General features: G+C 49.7%; 1 protein-coding gene across 2 annotated transcripts in view; it reads left to right on the plus strand.

Moving 5' to 3' along the window:
* Positions 1-16,668, plus strand: part of EYA2 (EYA transcriptional coactivator and phosphatase 2) — a 138,811-nt gene extending 122,143 nt beyond the window's left edge. For both annotated transcript variants that reach the window (XM_045528492.1, XM_045528493.1), the window contains 5 exons: positions 4,477-4,637; positions 9,362-9,476; positions 10,062-10,183; positions 12,191-12,291; positions 15,869-16,668. In XM_045528492.1, coding sequence (XP_045384448.1) covers positions 4,477-4,637; positions 9,362-9,476; positions 10,062-10,183; positions 12,191-12,291; positions 15,869-15,949 — 580 coding nt within the window. In that variant the 3' untranslated portion in view covers positions 15,950-16,668. The remainder of the gene's footprint in view (positions 1-4,476; positions 4,638-9,361; positions 9,477-10,061; positions 10,184-12,190; positions 12,292-15,868) is intronic.
* The last annotated feature ends 59 nt before the right edge of the window (positions 16,669-16,727 follow it).

Consider the following 16,727-nt stretch of genomic DNA (forward strand, 5'->3'; position numbering starts at 1 on the left):
CCTGCCTCGTGCTGAGCTCTTTGGTAACTCACTTGGAGAAGTCACAGTCCAAGGGTGTTTTTTTCCCCTAGAAACCAAATTCCCCACTTATTCATTCAAGGAGTATTTATTGAGCCCCTACTGTACGCCAGGCACCAAGCATCAGATGCCCCTAGTTTTGTTTTTGTGGGTTTTTTCCCAGTTAGTGGTAAGAACCCACCTTCAAAGAGTCCTTATTTTGTGCCGTGCTCTGCTCCGAGTGTCTTACCTGGGTCAACTTGTGACATCTTCAGAGTCACCTTTGAGACAGATGTTCTCACCATCGTCCCCATTTTACAGTTGGGAAATGCAAGGCACAGAGAGATTAGCAACCTGCCAAAGTCACACAGCTGGTAAGTGGGGAAGGCAGGATTCAAATCCAGGCAGCCTGGCCCCAGGGCCCAAGCTCTGAACAGCTCCTCTGTTCACCCGGGACACCCCGCCCTGCCCTCCACGAGGGGCCTCCAGCCAGATATCTCTCCACGGTATTCTCGGAGTTTATAGTCAGTTTTGCAGTTTCGCCTTTTTAAGAATAAAACTAGCACGATGGGAACTTCTACACCGGACAGGAAGGACCACATGGCAGTTACAAGTGTGGGTTCTGGAGCCGGGGAGCTTTGATGGGATAGAGTCACAGCCCCGTCCTCATCAGGTTAAGAACGTGCTGGAAGAGCGCCCAGCACAGAGTGCGTCCTTGAGGAGCGGCTGTCTGCGCCTGTGGTTAGACCTCGTCTGCTGCCTTCTACCCGCTGGATAGATTTCATTTGTCTGTAGTCCCTGTCACAGCCGCAGGAAGAAGGAGCAACCAGTATGCGTAACAAACCTGGAGGCACTTTTCATGGGGAAAAGGAAGCTTTCGTGCAAACAACGTATTCAAACAGTCATATTGTTTTTGTTTTTGTTTTTGTTTTTTTTTTGAGACAGAGTCTCGCTCTGTTGCCCGGGCTAGAGTGAGTGCCGTGGCGTCAGCCTAGCTCACAGCAACCTCAAACTCCTGAGCTTAAGCGATCCTACTGCCTCAGCCTCCCGAGTAGCTGGGACTACAGGCATGCGCCACCATGCCCGGCTAATTTTTTTTATATATATATTTTTAGTTGGCCAGATAATTTCTTTCTATTTTTAGTAGAGATGGGGTCTCACTCTTGCTCAGGCTGGTCTCGAACTCCTGACCTCGAGCGATCCACCCGCCTCGGCCTCCCAGAGTGCTAGGATTACAGGCGTGAGCCACCTCGCCCGGCCTCAAACAGTCATATTGTATTCTCTAAGGGTCTTTTTAAATATTTGAGTAATTTGGTATAAAGAGCAGAGAAGAAAACTCTTAACATGATCACCCACATTCCCACCCTCTCAAACTCACCACCATCCGGCCTTATGACTGACTTCCTTCCGATTTACATACTCGCACACTCACACAGTGTCTATGAAAAGTGACACAGGTGACTGTAATGTCTCTCCCACTCCATGTCGCACACTCCTCAACTGCCATGCCTCTCACACCCCACGCCACGCACATCTGCACCAACTTCATTGACCCTAGAAGACAACTCCGTGACCTGGGCAATTCAAGAAGTAGAAAGTGTCTCTGGCTCCATCCAAGGAAGCCTCGACTGTTTTGAGTGTATCTTCAGCCGCAGCGACACCTGACACTGGGGAAATGTCAGACAGCATCAACTGAGATGGAGTGACCCATTCAAAGATGTTCTGGAATGTTATGTTTTTAACCTACTTGACATTCTTCCAAAGCCAAGATTGTATCTTTTACTTATTCTGGGGAGCATCCTCCACCAGTCTCTCTTCTACTTTTCTTTGAGTGGGTGAACCAAACCCCAGCACTGCCTGTAGGGGCATGGCCACCCTAAGGGGTCAAAGTCGAGCCAAGGTCAAGAGAGGTCAGACGGTTTCTGGTGTTCCTGACTCCTAGCACATTGCAAATGAAGAAATGACAAAATCAAGTTAGAAAAAACACAGTTTCCCATTTTTTATCTTTAACAAACTAGCACTTTTAACATCTCCCATATAAATAACAATTGTAGAAATTTTGACTGATATGAAACATCAGCATATCTACAGGAAACTAATGTCACCATAGTGTGCTTGAAAAGAACATAAGTTTATAATGGTTGAGGTTTTACTGAAAGCTCTGTGTCACTTGTAATCTATGGACTATTTTTTTGTTTTAAGGAATGTCCCACCATAGTTGGCAATGATCTGCAATATCATTGTGCTAATCTAAAATAATCATAGGGTAATATGTATACATACACATATAGATTTGTGCATATACACATGCACATATAGTCACAAATAGATACATATACACAAACATAGATGCATATATACGCTCATATATATTCACATAGGCATTATACACACATGTAAACTCGTGTTTTTATGTATACACAAATATAAATACAGTATATACACATGTATACAGATATGCTCATATATACATATACACGCACTAATATATATGTACACGTATATGTACATTTATACAAATCTACATGCATACACACACACACACACATACACACACACACTCCCTGAACTCCAGGCTCTGTGGTCCAGTAATGAAAGAAATTTAAAGACACCTAAAAAGCAACTTCTGCCAACCATGTAGATGTTTCCCTATGACCGTCCACGCAACCTGCTCTGGATGGAATGCCAGGGGCTGCATTTGAGGACTTTGGGATCAAGTCAGCTGGGCCAGTGACCTCCTGCCATGTTGCCCCAGGAAGCCCCCAAGGTGAAATTTCCTGTTGAGTTTGAGGCATCCCCCAAAGCTTCTCCGTGGATCCTGCAGGGGTGGGCGGCGTTGTCACCACCAAAGCCCCTTCCCTGGAAGAGCTTTACATCCGGGTTTCAAGGCCTGTGCTCTGCTCAGAGTAAGGCTGGGCCTCGGCTGCGGAGGTGGCTGAGGGGCAGCATGTCCCATTTCGCTGTGTCCTGTTGATCACAGGTCTCACACTTCACAGGGGAAGGACCCACGACTTCGCCCTCGGTAAATCCCCTCACCTGCCCGTAGCAGGGGCGTTACACTGAGGTCCTTAGAATACAGTTTCCAACTGTTACTTCATTCCTACCACTTCTCATTTTTCAAACACAGTTTCTCTCTTTTCTACTCTTATTATAGAACATGCAGAAACAATGAAATAGTGCAGAGGAAAAAAATCAGCCAAACTCACACCGTGGGACAGCCATGGCACCATATTGACACGCTGCCCACAGGTTTCTGGAGAGACTTTCATGTTTGTCCCAGAAGTTTGGGTCATACGTGCTGTACACACACACCTTGCTGCACCCTGGTGACATTATATCATAACTGTTACTCCTGTGATTTCGCAAACCTAGACCAAAGCTTGTGGTAGAAGGAAAGAAAGTGGTATTCTCTGGAAAGTTGGGGGCTCTTGTTTCATTCTGACACTCCACCTGCCGGAGGTTGCCCTCCCCTGGTTCCCAGCCGCCGTTTTTGTGGTTGACTTTGTGTCATTTTTAAAATGTCCCAGTCCACTGTAGAACTCCTTAGCCTAACATGCTTCTTCCCGGGTCAGTGTTTATATCTGCAAAGCACCCATTAGATAACTGACTCTGCTTAATTTAACAAATCAAAAATTTTAAAGAGAGAATTTCTGTGGAAAGATGAGGCGTTGTTCACAGAGTGGGAGGGAGAGTGAGCAGCCAGGCCTCAGGAGGGGCACGAACCAGGGTAGGTTTGGGGATCAAAGTAGCGAGAATTGGCTGGGTGCAGTGGCTCATGCCTGTAATCCCAGCACTTTGGAAAGCTGAGGCGGGAGGATCCCTTGAGGCCAGGAGTTCAAGACCAGCCTGAGCAACATAGTGAGACCCTATCTCTACAAAAAAAATCTTAAAAGTTAGCCAGATGGGGTGGTGTACCTGTCGTCCCAGCTACTCGGGAGCCTGAGGCAGGAGGATCACTTGAGCCCAGGAGTTTCAGGTTGCAATGAGCTATGATGACACCATTGTACTCTAGCCTGGGTGACAGAGAGAGAGCTGTCTCACAAAAAAAAAAAAAAAGCAGGAATTAACTGACATTTTCTTGACTCTTTGGCCAGGATGAACCAACTGCAGCCATTTTTGTGGAATTCCCTTTGAGCTTCAAGTTCTAAAGGGTGAGGAAGAGAGGCTTTCCCTAGCGTGGCCACTGCATGCAGGGACAGCCATCATTCCCCAACAGAAACTAGAGATGCTATTAGATATCAAAAGACAGGAAAGCGGATGCTAACTAGGCAAGAGCAAAAGATGCTGCCCTTCTCTGGGAAGCTAATAAGAGCTGTGGTCCTCTTCCTGCCCGAGTGCACATACACAGCACCTCGTGCATGCTCCGGCAGCTCATGGATGCCCCAAGGCCCCCCCCCAGGCCCCATGGGACCTGTGTTGTCCCGGTGAAGAGCCCTTGCCTCCCGCATTAACACTGTCCCCTCCCGTCCCTCTCCCCAGCACGTATAACTTCTCCGCGGACGGCTTCCACAGTTCGGCCCCGGGGGCCAACCTGTGCCTGGGCTCGGGCGTGCACGGCGGCGTGGACTGGATGAGGAAGCTGGCCTTCCGCTACCGGCGCGTGAAGGAGATGTACAACACCTACAAGAACAACGTGGGCGGTGAGCACCGACGGCGTTGGCCGGGAAGGGAAGCTCCTCGGGGCAGCTGCTGTCCCACGTGTGTCCCTGCGTGCCAGGCGCTAGTCTGAGAGGCTTCTAAGTGTAGTACCAGCTCACATAATGCAATCCACACGACAGCCTCCAGAATAGGACACTAGTATTTTGTAACCTTCACTTTGGGGGTGATGAAGCTGAGAAACAGATGATGCACCATGTCCGCGATTACACGAGCCACACGTGGCAGGGGTGGGCACGGGGCTGCATTCTCTTACCCACAACTACAGGCTCGCAAAGCGTGGTCCCCAAACCCGCAGCACCACCTGGGTGCGTGGTGGAAATGCAGATTCTCTGGCCCCACCTCAGACCTACTACATCGGGAGCTCTGGGGGGGGCCCGGCACCTGCTGCCGCCGGGAGACCGGAGCCTTGAGCCCGCACCGCTCAGATCGCGGCCGTGGACCCGCGGCAGGAGCACCACCCTGGCCTGGGGAGAAACGCAGGATCTCGGGCCCCACCCAGGCAACCCACGCAGAATCTGCATTTTTTTTTTCTTTTTTTTTTTGAGACAGAGTCTCACTCTGTTGCCTGGGCTAGAGTGCCGTGGCGTCAGCCTAGCTCACAGCAACCCAAACTCCTGGGCTTAAGCGATCCTCCTGCCTCAGCCTCCCGAGTAGCTGGGACTACAGGCATGCGCCACCATGCCCGGCTGATTTTTTCTATATATATTTTTAGTTGTCCAGCTAATTTATTTCTATTTTTAGTAGAGACAGGGTCTCGCTCAGGCTGGTCTCGAACTCCCGACCTCGAGCGATCCACCCGCCTCGGCCTCCCAGAGCGCTAGGATTACAGGCGTGAGCCACCACGCCCGGCCAGAATCTGCATTTTTAACCAGAACCCCACGTGGCTGTGGAGGCATTGAATTGGAGGAAGCCCTTGAAGTCACTGTTTTTCAAACTTGGCTCATATTGGAGCCACCCGAGGAGTTTCTGTTGCTGATTTTCTTGGTCTGGCTGCAGACCGGGCATCGGGGAGCCGGGTGGTCCCAATGTGCAGCCAAGGGGAGAACCACCGGCCTCAGGGGCAGGAGAGCGTTAGCTGGTCGCAATGAACAGGAAGTTGGAAGGGGCTGGAGGCAGGGTCTGCTCAGTGATGGCCAGGCCGTGGGTCACTATTTCTGGAATTTTCTAGACCAGTTCTTCACCAGGGGTGACAGTGCCCCCCCACCAAGGGACATTTGACAGTCTTCCTCATTGTCATGGTGCCTGGAACCAACCACTAGCCTGTAGGGGAAGGTTCTGAGCAGGCAGCTAAGAGTGTCTGCGATATACACATCGGCCCCCAAACCTCCCTCCGTTCCAGGAAGAGGAGAGTCCCAGCTCTCAAACAGGACAGAACCTGCTTCCAGTCCCAGCTCTGCCACTTCCTAGCCGTGGAGCTTTAGCTGACATATATATGGTCACCACACTGGGCTTTAGTTTCCAGGTCTATGAAATGGGAATAAAAATAATTCTGCTTCCCTGGATTGCTGAGAGGTTTATTAATGCATACAAAAAGCACAACTCCATGCCTGGTATACAGCAGGTACTCGATAAATGGTGGCATTGATCACTAGTTCCTTTCAGTTCTGCTTGGGAGTCTGGGTTCCTCTGTGTCTTTTGCCTTCCCTGGCCAGACCATCAGTTCTTGGGGACAGATTTCCTGTCTTGTCCAAGGCTGTCATCCTAATGCACCCACGTGCTGAGTACAGTCCTGGCAATAGCTCGTGTTTATCAAGTGCTTACTCCACGCCAGCTGTGCCAGGCTTTTACTCTTCACAACATCCCTGTAGAGTAATGCTTTTATCATCTGTGTTGTATGAAAGCAGAAACTGAGATCAGAGAGGTTAAGTAACCTGCTGAGCGTCACACAGCCCAGGCAGAAGAGCCACAGTGAAGTCCCAGGCCAGAGGACTCCATCACCTCTGGCCATCAGGGCCACGCTCAGTGGCCTCTGAGTGCAAGTCTGTTGACTGAGGAGTGAAGCAGCAACCTCTGGCCAGGGTCGGTCCTGCCTGTGTACTCACCCCTACATGGAGGGAGGAGGGGAGCAGGTGTGCTTGGTTAGGCGAGACAGGCACAGAGTTGGCCAAGAGAGACCATCTGCTCCGCATCCAGGTTAAGGCCCGGAAAATGCCCAGGGCTTTGTCGGGCCACTTTGCTCGCCCATAAGCTGAGGGGAAATTACCTGCGGTGTCAACAGGCGAGAAGCCCACAGCTGGCAGGACGCCAGCCCCCTCCCCACACCAGCTGTTTCTGCACCACAGATGTAGCCAGGTGCGTGGCCACAGCCTCCAGCCTGGGGGCAGCACAGACTCCCCCAATTCTGAGTGTTTTAGAAGGTGTGTTGGGAAGAAAAACACCTGCAAAATGCAGGATGAAGCGGGAAACTGCCTAGTAAGTCAACGTCTGGGAGGCAGTAGTTGGATTCAGAGGTATCTGCCTGATTTCAATCCTCCCTCCACCACTGAGTGGGTATTTGCCTTCCCTGTGCCTCAGTTTCCTCATGTGTTAAATGGGGCTAATGATGCTCCCCGACTCTTAGGATTCATGCCGGGATAGTATGAACTCACACGGGGAAGGTGCTTAGAACAGTGCCTGACACACATAAGCACGTCCTAAAAGTGGCTGCTGTTATATGGGGGAGGTAGGAAGGGGACCACGCCTGGAGGAGGAAGCTGAGGGAAGGAGGCCAGCAGGCAGCGGGAAACACACTTCCTGGCGTGGGGCAAGGTAGGAGTGTTGACCAGATACAAGACAGCGTGCCGGGAAAGCCCTTTGCAAACTGTGAAGTGCGGTGCTCTTGCCAGTTTGTATTGTTTTTGAGGTCCCCAGCTAAGGGGCTGTAGGGAAGGTGCAGAAAGAAAGGAAAACCAGAGGCTACCTGCTCCCAAAAAGTTTATAGGCTAATTAGGCTGGGCGTGGTGGCTCATGCCTATAATCCCAGCATTTTGGGAGGCCGAGGCAGGGGGATCACTTGAGCCCAGGAGTTCAAGGCTGTAGTGAGCTATGATTGCACCACTGCACTCCAGTCTGTGCAACATAGTGAGATCTTGCCTCAAAAAAAAAGTTTATAGACTGATTAGAAGATGGGACACGTAGTACTAAGGAGATTGATTTGTAAATTCATGTGTCCACTGTCAAAGGTCTAGTCCATGGATACAGCAGAGAACAAAAGAGACAAGTTCCCTGCCCTCAAGGAATTTGTATTCAATGAGCAGAGGAGACAGACCATAAACAAGTGAGCAAGTGACTGCAAATTCTGAATTCAGTCATTTCGGAGGATGATAAGGCCTATGAGGGAAATATAAGAGGAATGCAGTGGGGAGAGCCTGGGTGGGTGGTGCGTGCTCAGGGGCCGCTCTGAACAGTGGACACAGAGGACATCGCTCAGGAAGGGCTATTTGAACTAACTATTCTAAATGATGGCAACCAGATGCCCAGAGTCAGGAGATGACCAATACAGGCAGAGAAAGAGTGAATTAGGTTTATACTCAATTGCATAAGTAAATGAACAAATGATAACAACAACAACAAAAAGACACAAAAAAATAACAATGGCTTATACCAGATAGAAAGTTATTTCTTTTTCAAATACAAGAGCTGTAGGCATTCCAGAGCTAGCAAAGTCCTCCACAGTGCTAGGAGCCCAGGCTCCTTCCGTCTTGTTGCTCTACCACTCTCAGCTATGGCTTCTACTTCATGATCCAAAATGGCTGCCACAGCTCCAGCCATCACATTGCAGCCAGCAGAAAGGAGGAAGGAAGCAAATAAGCATAGGTCTGCCCTCTTTCAGGACAGTTCCTAGAAGTCACACACAACACTGCCACTTCTCATCAGCCAGAAATGTAGTCACGTGACCACACCTTGCTGTGATGGAGGCGAAGGAGTGTAGCCTTTTAGCCCAGCGGCGATGCACTCACCTAAAAATCAGGGTCCTTGTTACTAATGGGAAGATCTTTTTATATTTTCATCTTTGTTAATTACTACAGAGAAGAATGGATAATGGGAGGCAACTAGCAGGGCCTACCACAAACAGCAAGTGACAGAGACCAAAGGAATTTGATGCTTTTCAGAAAGATACAGGAGGCCGGAGTGGCTGGAGTGAGGGGACACATGGTCAGGGACGGGAAGAGAGAGCTGGGAGCATCCAGATGGCACAGGGCCTTGCAGGCCATGGGAGGAGCTTGGACAGCTGGGGTCTTCTTTGTGGAAAAGATGACATCTAAATGGCACAGGCACAGGGCAGCACTTCGTCCCAGTGAATTCATTCTTCCCTCAGCAAATACCAATTCAGCACCAGGCACGTGGTACTGCCACAGAGGCTGGTGCCATGGTGGTGAGCAAGGCCAGCCTGGCCCCTGCCCTCAAAGGGTGAACGGCCTAATAATGGCTAAGGTAGACATCAAACTCATTATCGCACAGGTATGTGTAAAAGTATAGGTGGGTGGGTGGGTGGATGGGTGGATGGATGGATGTATTGGGTGGGTCATGGGATCAATCAGTAGATGGATTGATCAGTCCAGTCAATCAGTTGATCTCAGGATAAGATTAAGAGAAGCCACTGGACTGACTTTGGGTGTCATCTGATTTGAACCCTCAGAGTATAGTAGCTAGACGCCCCTTCCCTAACTCTGTTCCCCAGGTATTTCTAATATCATGACTACATCTTTATTTCCTTCATCTACAGGCTTGATAGGAGCTCCCAAAAGAGAGACCTGGCTTCAGCTCAGAGCCGAGCTGGAGGCTCTGACCGACCTCTGGCTGACACACTCCCTGAAGGCACTAAACCTCATCAACTCCCGGCAAGTGGCAGCTCCCCGTTTTCCTTTGCGCCCCTGAACTTTGTCCCAGTAGGCAGTGGTGGCTCCCCCATTTCCATACTTGGCGGAATTGGACTCCCCAAATTCTCATTTGCACGCTTTCCAGACACTTGCTAAAGCTCAGGTGTCCAAGGCTCAGTGGACACCTTGTAGCATAGCTGAGCAAACAGTGCAGAGACTTACCAGGGGCCAGCAGGTTTCCAGGTTTCTGGATTCTGCCAAAAGTTCAGAACTGACAGGTGTACTCCAGTTTGCCCCAGACCCCACCTCTCCCTTTTGCCCTACACTTGTTCCATATCACTCACTGACCTCACCTCTAGGCCCCATTTCCCTTTTATATAGGAAAAGTATTCCACCCACACTACTTTTCAAGGTGTCAGGCAGCTTCAGGATTAAGAAAGAGGAACAGCTGGAGAACCCTCAGGCCCTGCCCTCACCTGAAGACGACCCGCCCGAGCCTCCAAACCCCACCAGGATTCCTGCCGACTCCAGGCTCATGCTGCAGGGGGAGGGGGCCTGGCCTGGTGATACCTTTGAGTTCTGATCCGCAATCTCTTTTGTCCTCAGGCCCAACTGTGTCAATGTGCTGGTCACCACCACTCAACTAATTCCCGCCCTGGCCAAAGTCCTGCTGTATGGACTGGGTTCTGTGTTTCCTATCGAGAACATCTACAGTGCAACCAAGACAGGTAGGGACAAGCCAGACCTGGGGGCAGGGGAGGTAGCTTTCCATCCTGGGAATGGGAGGCGTAAGGGAAATGGCACTGGGGAAGCTTCCGGAACTTGTCCACGGGCATGACTCAGATCCCCAAAACAACCCCCGTGACCTGCCTGCCTTAACCTCTGCTTCTAAAGAAATTGATCGGGACCACGGTTTTCCAAAGTGTCTGTAAGTTAAGATACGGGCAAAGCTGCCGTAACAAACATGCCCCAAATACAAGGGCTTACGTCAGACTCAAAGTTTCTATCTCCCTCACAGGACAGAAGAGGTCAGTAATCCAGGGTAGTGGGGTGACCATGTCCTCAAAGTCATCCAGGAACCTAGGACCCCCAATTTGTTTTTCCACCATCTCTCATGGTTTTATTCTCGTGTATGTGGTCAAATCAGAGTCTTGCCACATCATCATTCCAGCCTGTGGGAAAGGGGAAAAGAGGAAGGAGTAATGCATGTCTGATGTTTTAAGGCCAAGCTCAGAAGGGGTGCACATTATGTCTACTCATCTCCTATTGGCTCAGCTTAGTCACATGGCCACCACTAGCTGCAAGGGAAGCTGGGAAATGTAGTCCATAGCTGAGTGGCTGAGAGCCCAGCTAAAACTCATGGAATTCTATTACTAATAAAGAAAAGAAGAATAGTGCACACCGCAGTATGATATATAAGGTGATTTTTATTTAGGTAGTACCTCAAATAACCTTGGTCATCAGGTAACCTTGAATCAAACCTTAAACCACATAGAACATTACTGTCTGTCTTAATTCTCTTTCAAGGAGAGAATCTCAGTTTAGTACCAGCCTATCTTTAACTCGTAATACCTGCTAATCTCCCTTGTTAGCAAAGAAAACACATCTAGGCTCAGGGCTTTCATCAGGTAAGAGAATTTAATAACTAGGAATTAACAGCATTGTTTATCGTTGGCTACTTTCTTTTTATGGCAAGAAATATTGGTTTTCTTTGGGGGCCTGTTTTTTTAAATTCTTGTATCATGTAAGAATGTAATAATAATATAAAATAAATCTAGTTAGTTAATTAGAAAATTTTTAATTAATTTTTAATTAGAAATTTTTACCCTTGTTTTTTTCTGGAGCAAAAAAAATAAACTTAAAATACTTTGGAAGCATTTTCTTATGGCAACTTTTGGCTTTGCTGAAGTTCTAGGTCTGAACATCCTATAAAAGTGCCTTTAGATTTTAAAATCACAGTAATTCAGGCCTAAATGGCTATTAGAGATTTTTCAACAAGACCCTGTGAGTCTTTCGTTTTCTTTGTGCATACCTCTCACCAGGTGCCTTTGCAGGCTTATTTAGAACCCCTTTTTAATTGTTGTTGTTATTGTTGTTTTGTTTTTGAGACAGAGTCTAGCTCTGTTGCCCGGGCTAAAGTGCAGTGGCATCAGCCTAGCTCACAGCAACCTCAAACTCCTGGGCTCAAGCGATCCTCCTGCCTCAGCCTCCCGAGTAGCTGGGACTACAAGTGTGCATCACCACACCCAGCAAACTTTTTCTATTTTTAGTAGAGACGGGCTCTCGGCCTTGCTCAGGCTGGTCTCGAACTCCTGAGCTCAAGCAATCCTCCCACCTCCCAGAGTGCTAGGATTACAGGCGTGAACCACTGTGCCCAGCCAATATTTTTATTTTTAATTGGGGTAAAATAATATAACATTTTAACCAGCGGTGTTAAGTCCATTTGCCACTGTCACGCCGACATCAGGCAGCCACACGGACCCTGGAGCCTGCTATAAACCCCTGCGCAGCCTCTTCCTGCTGTGTCCCCCTGGGCAAGCTACGCAACCTCTCTGTGTTTCCAAGTTTTCACCCTCCTTCACACGGGGGATGGTCATAGCCGGGCTCACCTCGGACGTGTGCTCGAGGACACACTGATCCTCACACCTGGCCCTGGGGGACGCTGCACGCAGCAAGCTGGCTGTCCTGCGTCCTCACTGAGCTTCTCCTCGCGTTTCCTTCGGCCACGTGCGCAGGGAAGGAGAGCTGCTTCGAGAGGATAATGCAGAGGTTCGGCAGGAAAGCCGTCTACGTCGTGATCGGCGACGGCGTCGAGGAGGAGCAAGGAGCGAAAAAGGTACTTCTTCCTTCCGTCCCTGGAGCTGCTTTTTTGGGCTCTTTCCAGCCTGCCCTGTGGTCTCCGAGGGCTCCTGCGGGGGCTTCCTCCACCTCCCTCACGGCTGCGTCCTCCTGCCCAGGCTCTTTCTCCCCGTCCACCTCCATTTGCAAATCGCAGAAGTAATTTCCTTCTGCAAATCCCCTCTGTGCCTTTGGCCACCGCCCCTGGTCGCCCCTGATTGTTTCTGGGACAACTGCTGGGGAGCCCCATCAGGGCAGGCTGGTGGGGCTGGTGCACGTGTGTGCATTTTATTTAATACTTGCTGATCATTTGTTCCAGGAACCCTTCCCAGTTAATAAAGACAGCATTAAGCTAATGAAAAAGAAAATCCCACATTTGTGATCTCGGGCCCAGGAGGAGAGGGCAGGGGTTCTGGTGGCCACATCTCTGTTCTTAGAAAAGAAACAGCTGCCAAAGTCCTGAGTCTGGACCTGTCAACAGTGCCCCAGAGAGCCTGCCACCCCCCATCCGGGGGCCTGGGAAATGGATTGTTAATGTCACGGAGCTTAATTTGGGGGACCTGGTTTCCCCCTTCCCTCCCTGGCAACAAATCCCAAGGAAATGCAAAAATGTTTAGGGTCTCAGAGGACAAAACCCAGAATAAGAGGGAAGGCCCTGGGGTCCTGAGAGAAAAGGTCAGGAGAGGGGAGCTCAGAAGGCTTTGCATGTGCTGTTCCCTCCACCTGAAAGGTTCCTCCCCTTTCCCAGAGATGTAGCCTTATCATCAGCCACCATGTGCCCAGCTAAAAAATGGGGGCTTCTGCTCAAAGAGAAGGGGAAACAGGATGTTGGGGGACAGCTGGCAGTCTCTGTCACATCTGGTGTATGGCAGAGCTGTAACTGGCACCTCAAAGTGCCAAGCTAACTCCATGCCCTTAACCACAACTCTTTATTACATCATTTTATTCAATCCGCAAAAAACCCCTGCAGAGTGGGTATCATTCCACCCCATTTTATAGAGGATGGATTGGAGACTCAGAGAGGTTAATTAATTTGCCTAAGGTCACACAGCTGACACATGCAAACCTACCTGTGTCTTGCTCCAAATGAGTTTCAATCCCCATCGGATCACACCCCTAAGCTAGTCAGACAAGAGTCCACCAAAGACCAGGCACCCCCAACACACACCAAGCTCCCCTAAATCCCCTGCGGGTGTCTGAGGCCGCGGCCCTAGCCCATTAGTGAGAAGCGCTGTCAGCCAGCAGCTCTCCCCGCCTGACGAATGGGAGGCATCAGCCTGGCCGCCGCCACCTGAGCAGTGTGACAAGTGGCCACGGACCAGGGGCTCTGACTGCTTCTGCTGACAGTGTTGCTAATATCTCCATTTTAGTGGGTCATTTGTCTCCACCTCTCCACCAGGGACAAATCCACTGGCGCTCTGGAGCCATCAAGCCTGGGAGGGAGGTGGCTGAGACATTTCTCTTCCACCTTTGCTCTCTCAGAAAAATGAATTATACTCTTTAAAGGGGACAGGATTGACTGGGTGGCAACCAGAATCCATCTCTGCGGAGAAAGGAAGGCCTGGCCGGGATGGAGGGCAGGTGGGGCAGCTGGGAGAACTAGCAGGCATTAAAGAGACGGCACCTGTTACCAGTGATGGATAGCTTTCTGCTCCCCTCGAGCTGGGAATTGTTTAGAAGCTACAGAACAAAAGGGAAAAGCATGTGTTCATAGAGGACTCCGCTTGAGAAATTTACCTTTTCTCTTTTCCTCCCTCTCTTCCTCTTTCATTCCTTCCACAAATATTTCTTTTCTTTTCTTTTCTTTTCTTTTTTTTTTTTTTTTTTTTTTGAGACAGAGTCTCACTCTGTTGCCCAGGCTAGAGTGCCATGGCGTCAGCCTAGCTCACAGCAACCTCAAACTCCTGGGCTCAAGCGATCCTTCTGCCTCAGCCTCCCGAGTAGCTGGGACTACAGGCATGCGCCACCATGCCCGGCTAATTTTTTCCATATATCTTTAGTTCTCCAGCTAATTTCTTTCTACTTTTAGTAGAGACGGGGTCTCGCTCTTGCTCAGGGTGGTCTCGAACTGCTTAGCTGAAAGGATCCACCCCCCTTGGCCTCCCAGAGTGCTAGGATTACAGGCATGAGTCACCACGCCCGGCCCACAAATATTTCTTGAGCACCTACTGTGTGCCAAGAGCCATGCAATGCAGCAGTGAACAATATATTCCAAGCTCAAAGCCTCTGCAGGGCCTTTGCACTTGCTGTCTTCTACCTTCCCTGGCATCTTACCAGGGCCTGCTTAAATGACACTCCCCTAGAGAGACCTTTCCTGACCTACTTTCAGAAAGTAGACACACACAGACATGTGCACACACACACACACACACACACACACACACACACACACACACACTGCTGCTTTCTACCCTACCCCCTGTTCTACTTCCTTCACAGCATTTACAAGCCGATGAGCTTTTCTTGTTTATTTCTTATCTGTGGTTTATCTGTGCCTCCAATGATCTGTGCTGGCTCCCATGACATTTTACTTATGCCTGCCTTCATGATTTTTTTAATTCTTCATGTTGTAGTCTTATGTATTATTTTTTAAACTACTGAAAACCCCCAAAATTCATTCCTCCATGAACATGCACATATTTGTCCTGCATCCTTCTGACTTTGTCCTATTTATCTAGGTAGGTCCTTGTGTACATAGACTTGATCATAATAGCTAATATGCATGGAGCATTTCGTATGTGCCTGGCATCATGAACAGCCCCAACTGTATACAGCAAGTATTATCTCCATGTCACAGACAAGCAGCAAAGTAAACCGCCTAAGGTCACCTGGCTGGTGACGGTGAGTGTCCACAGCAGGGCTTTCGCCGGGGCACCCTATAGAAGCAGCTCACATCAGTGATTAGTGATTCTCCCACGTCAGTGATTTCTTGCTGTAATCAACATACCACGTCTTACACCAGTCACGACTTTGGTTGTAACCGCACACTGCCTGTACTATTTCACATTTTCCTTTCAATCAACTAATGCTTACTTAAAACTGAAACCTTGACATCATGACAATGATGGCAAGCAGCCCCCACTGTAAAGAAAAGGAAAAGCTTAAAAACAAAAGCTGTAAAGAAAACAAAAACGTGGCTTGCCCAAGACCCTCTGCGACCAGTTCTGTTTGTGCAAAACGGAGATGGGGAGCTGTTGGGAGGGGTTCTAGCACCCAGCTGAGACTTTCTTCTTGCAGAGCCAGGATTGAGAACAAATTTTTAAAAAGGAATCGCTGTGTGATGTGCCATGTCAGCACTCTGCCTACAGCACACCAGGACCGACAGAGGGGAGGGGCTCAGACAGGGACCCCTGCCCAGCGCAGGGCGAGCCATCAGAGCAGACTCTGGGTGATTAGAAACGATCTGGCCGTCCTGGTGGCCAGAGGTGGGTCTGCCAGCAACATCGCGTGCCTCACGGATTGGGAAGTACCCACACGCTAGACTGAGTCAGGGTTGACTCCTCACACGGCCCTCGAAGCACAGGCGTGTCCAGGGGGCACGGGGCAGGGTGGTAACCGGGCGTTCTGTGTTCCAGCACAACATGCCTTTCTGGCGGATATCCTGCCACGCCGACCTGGAGGCACTGAGGCACGCCCTGGAGCTGGAGTATTTATAGCAGAAGCGGCGGCATCTCCACCTGCCATCACGCCCACCCAGGCCCTCTCGCCTTCCCCACGTCCCCACCGAGAACCGCGAAGACCCAGATGCTAGACACCAGGCAGGGTCCCACAGCCGAGAGGACATGTCCAATGACCGTCTCAAAAGCTGTCCGTTGGGTCCCAACGGGGGTCCTGAGAAGGAAAGTACCCAGCACTGGCTTTGGAACGTTTCACTTTGGGGCAAAGGGCTGGCTCAGAGTCCAGACTTTTCTACCAGACTCACAGAACAAAAGCAAGGAAGTGCTGATTTAGGGGGTGGGGGCTGCTGATGAGGAGGGGATGGGCTCATTGCTTTTTTTTCTTTTTAATTTATGAACTAATCTCATTACTCTGGTATTATGCTCTTGTACCTGTGTTGTTGGTTTCCTTAGTCGTTGGTTTGGTTTGGTTTTTTAAACTGGCATGTGGGGTGGGTCACGGATCTAATTAAGCACTCTCTTCTCCAGGCTGTGCTTTGGGGGTACAATCACTCTTTGGACACTGACGAGGGCGGCAGTTCGGGCTGTTGGGAAGACTATTGCTTATCTTTGTTTTCAAAGACCCTACTCGACGTCATGCGGACAGTGCACGTGCCTTACGCTGCCATCTTGTTTTCTAGGAAGAGGGGACGCTGGGAAGGAAGCAGTCCTTTGTGATGGATTAAAGGCATTAAATAAAACCACGTTTACATTTTGAAGTGGGGTAGGGTGTGGTTACTTCATTACCACTCTCGAGGCTTCCAAATGTGTTGGTCTT

The sequence above is a fragment of the Lemur catta genome, chromosome 17 (genome assembly GCF_020740605.2).
Source record: "Lemur catta isolate mLemCat1 chromosome 17, mLemCat1.pri, whole genome shotgun sequence".
NCBI classification, from domain to species: domain Eukaryota; kingdom Metazoa; phylum Chordata; class Mammalia; order Primates; family Lemuridae; genus Lemur; species Lemur catta.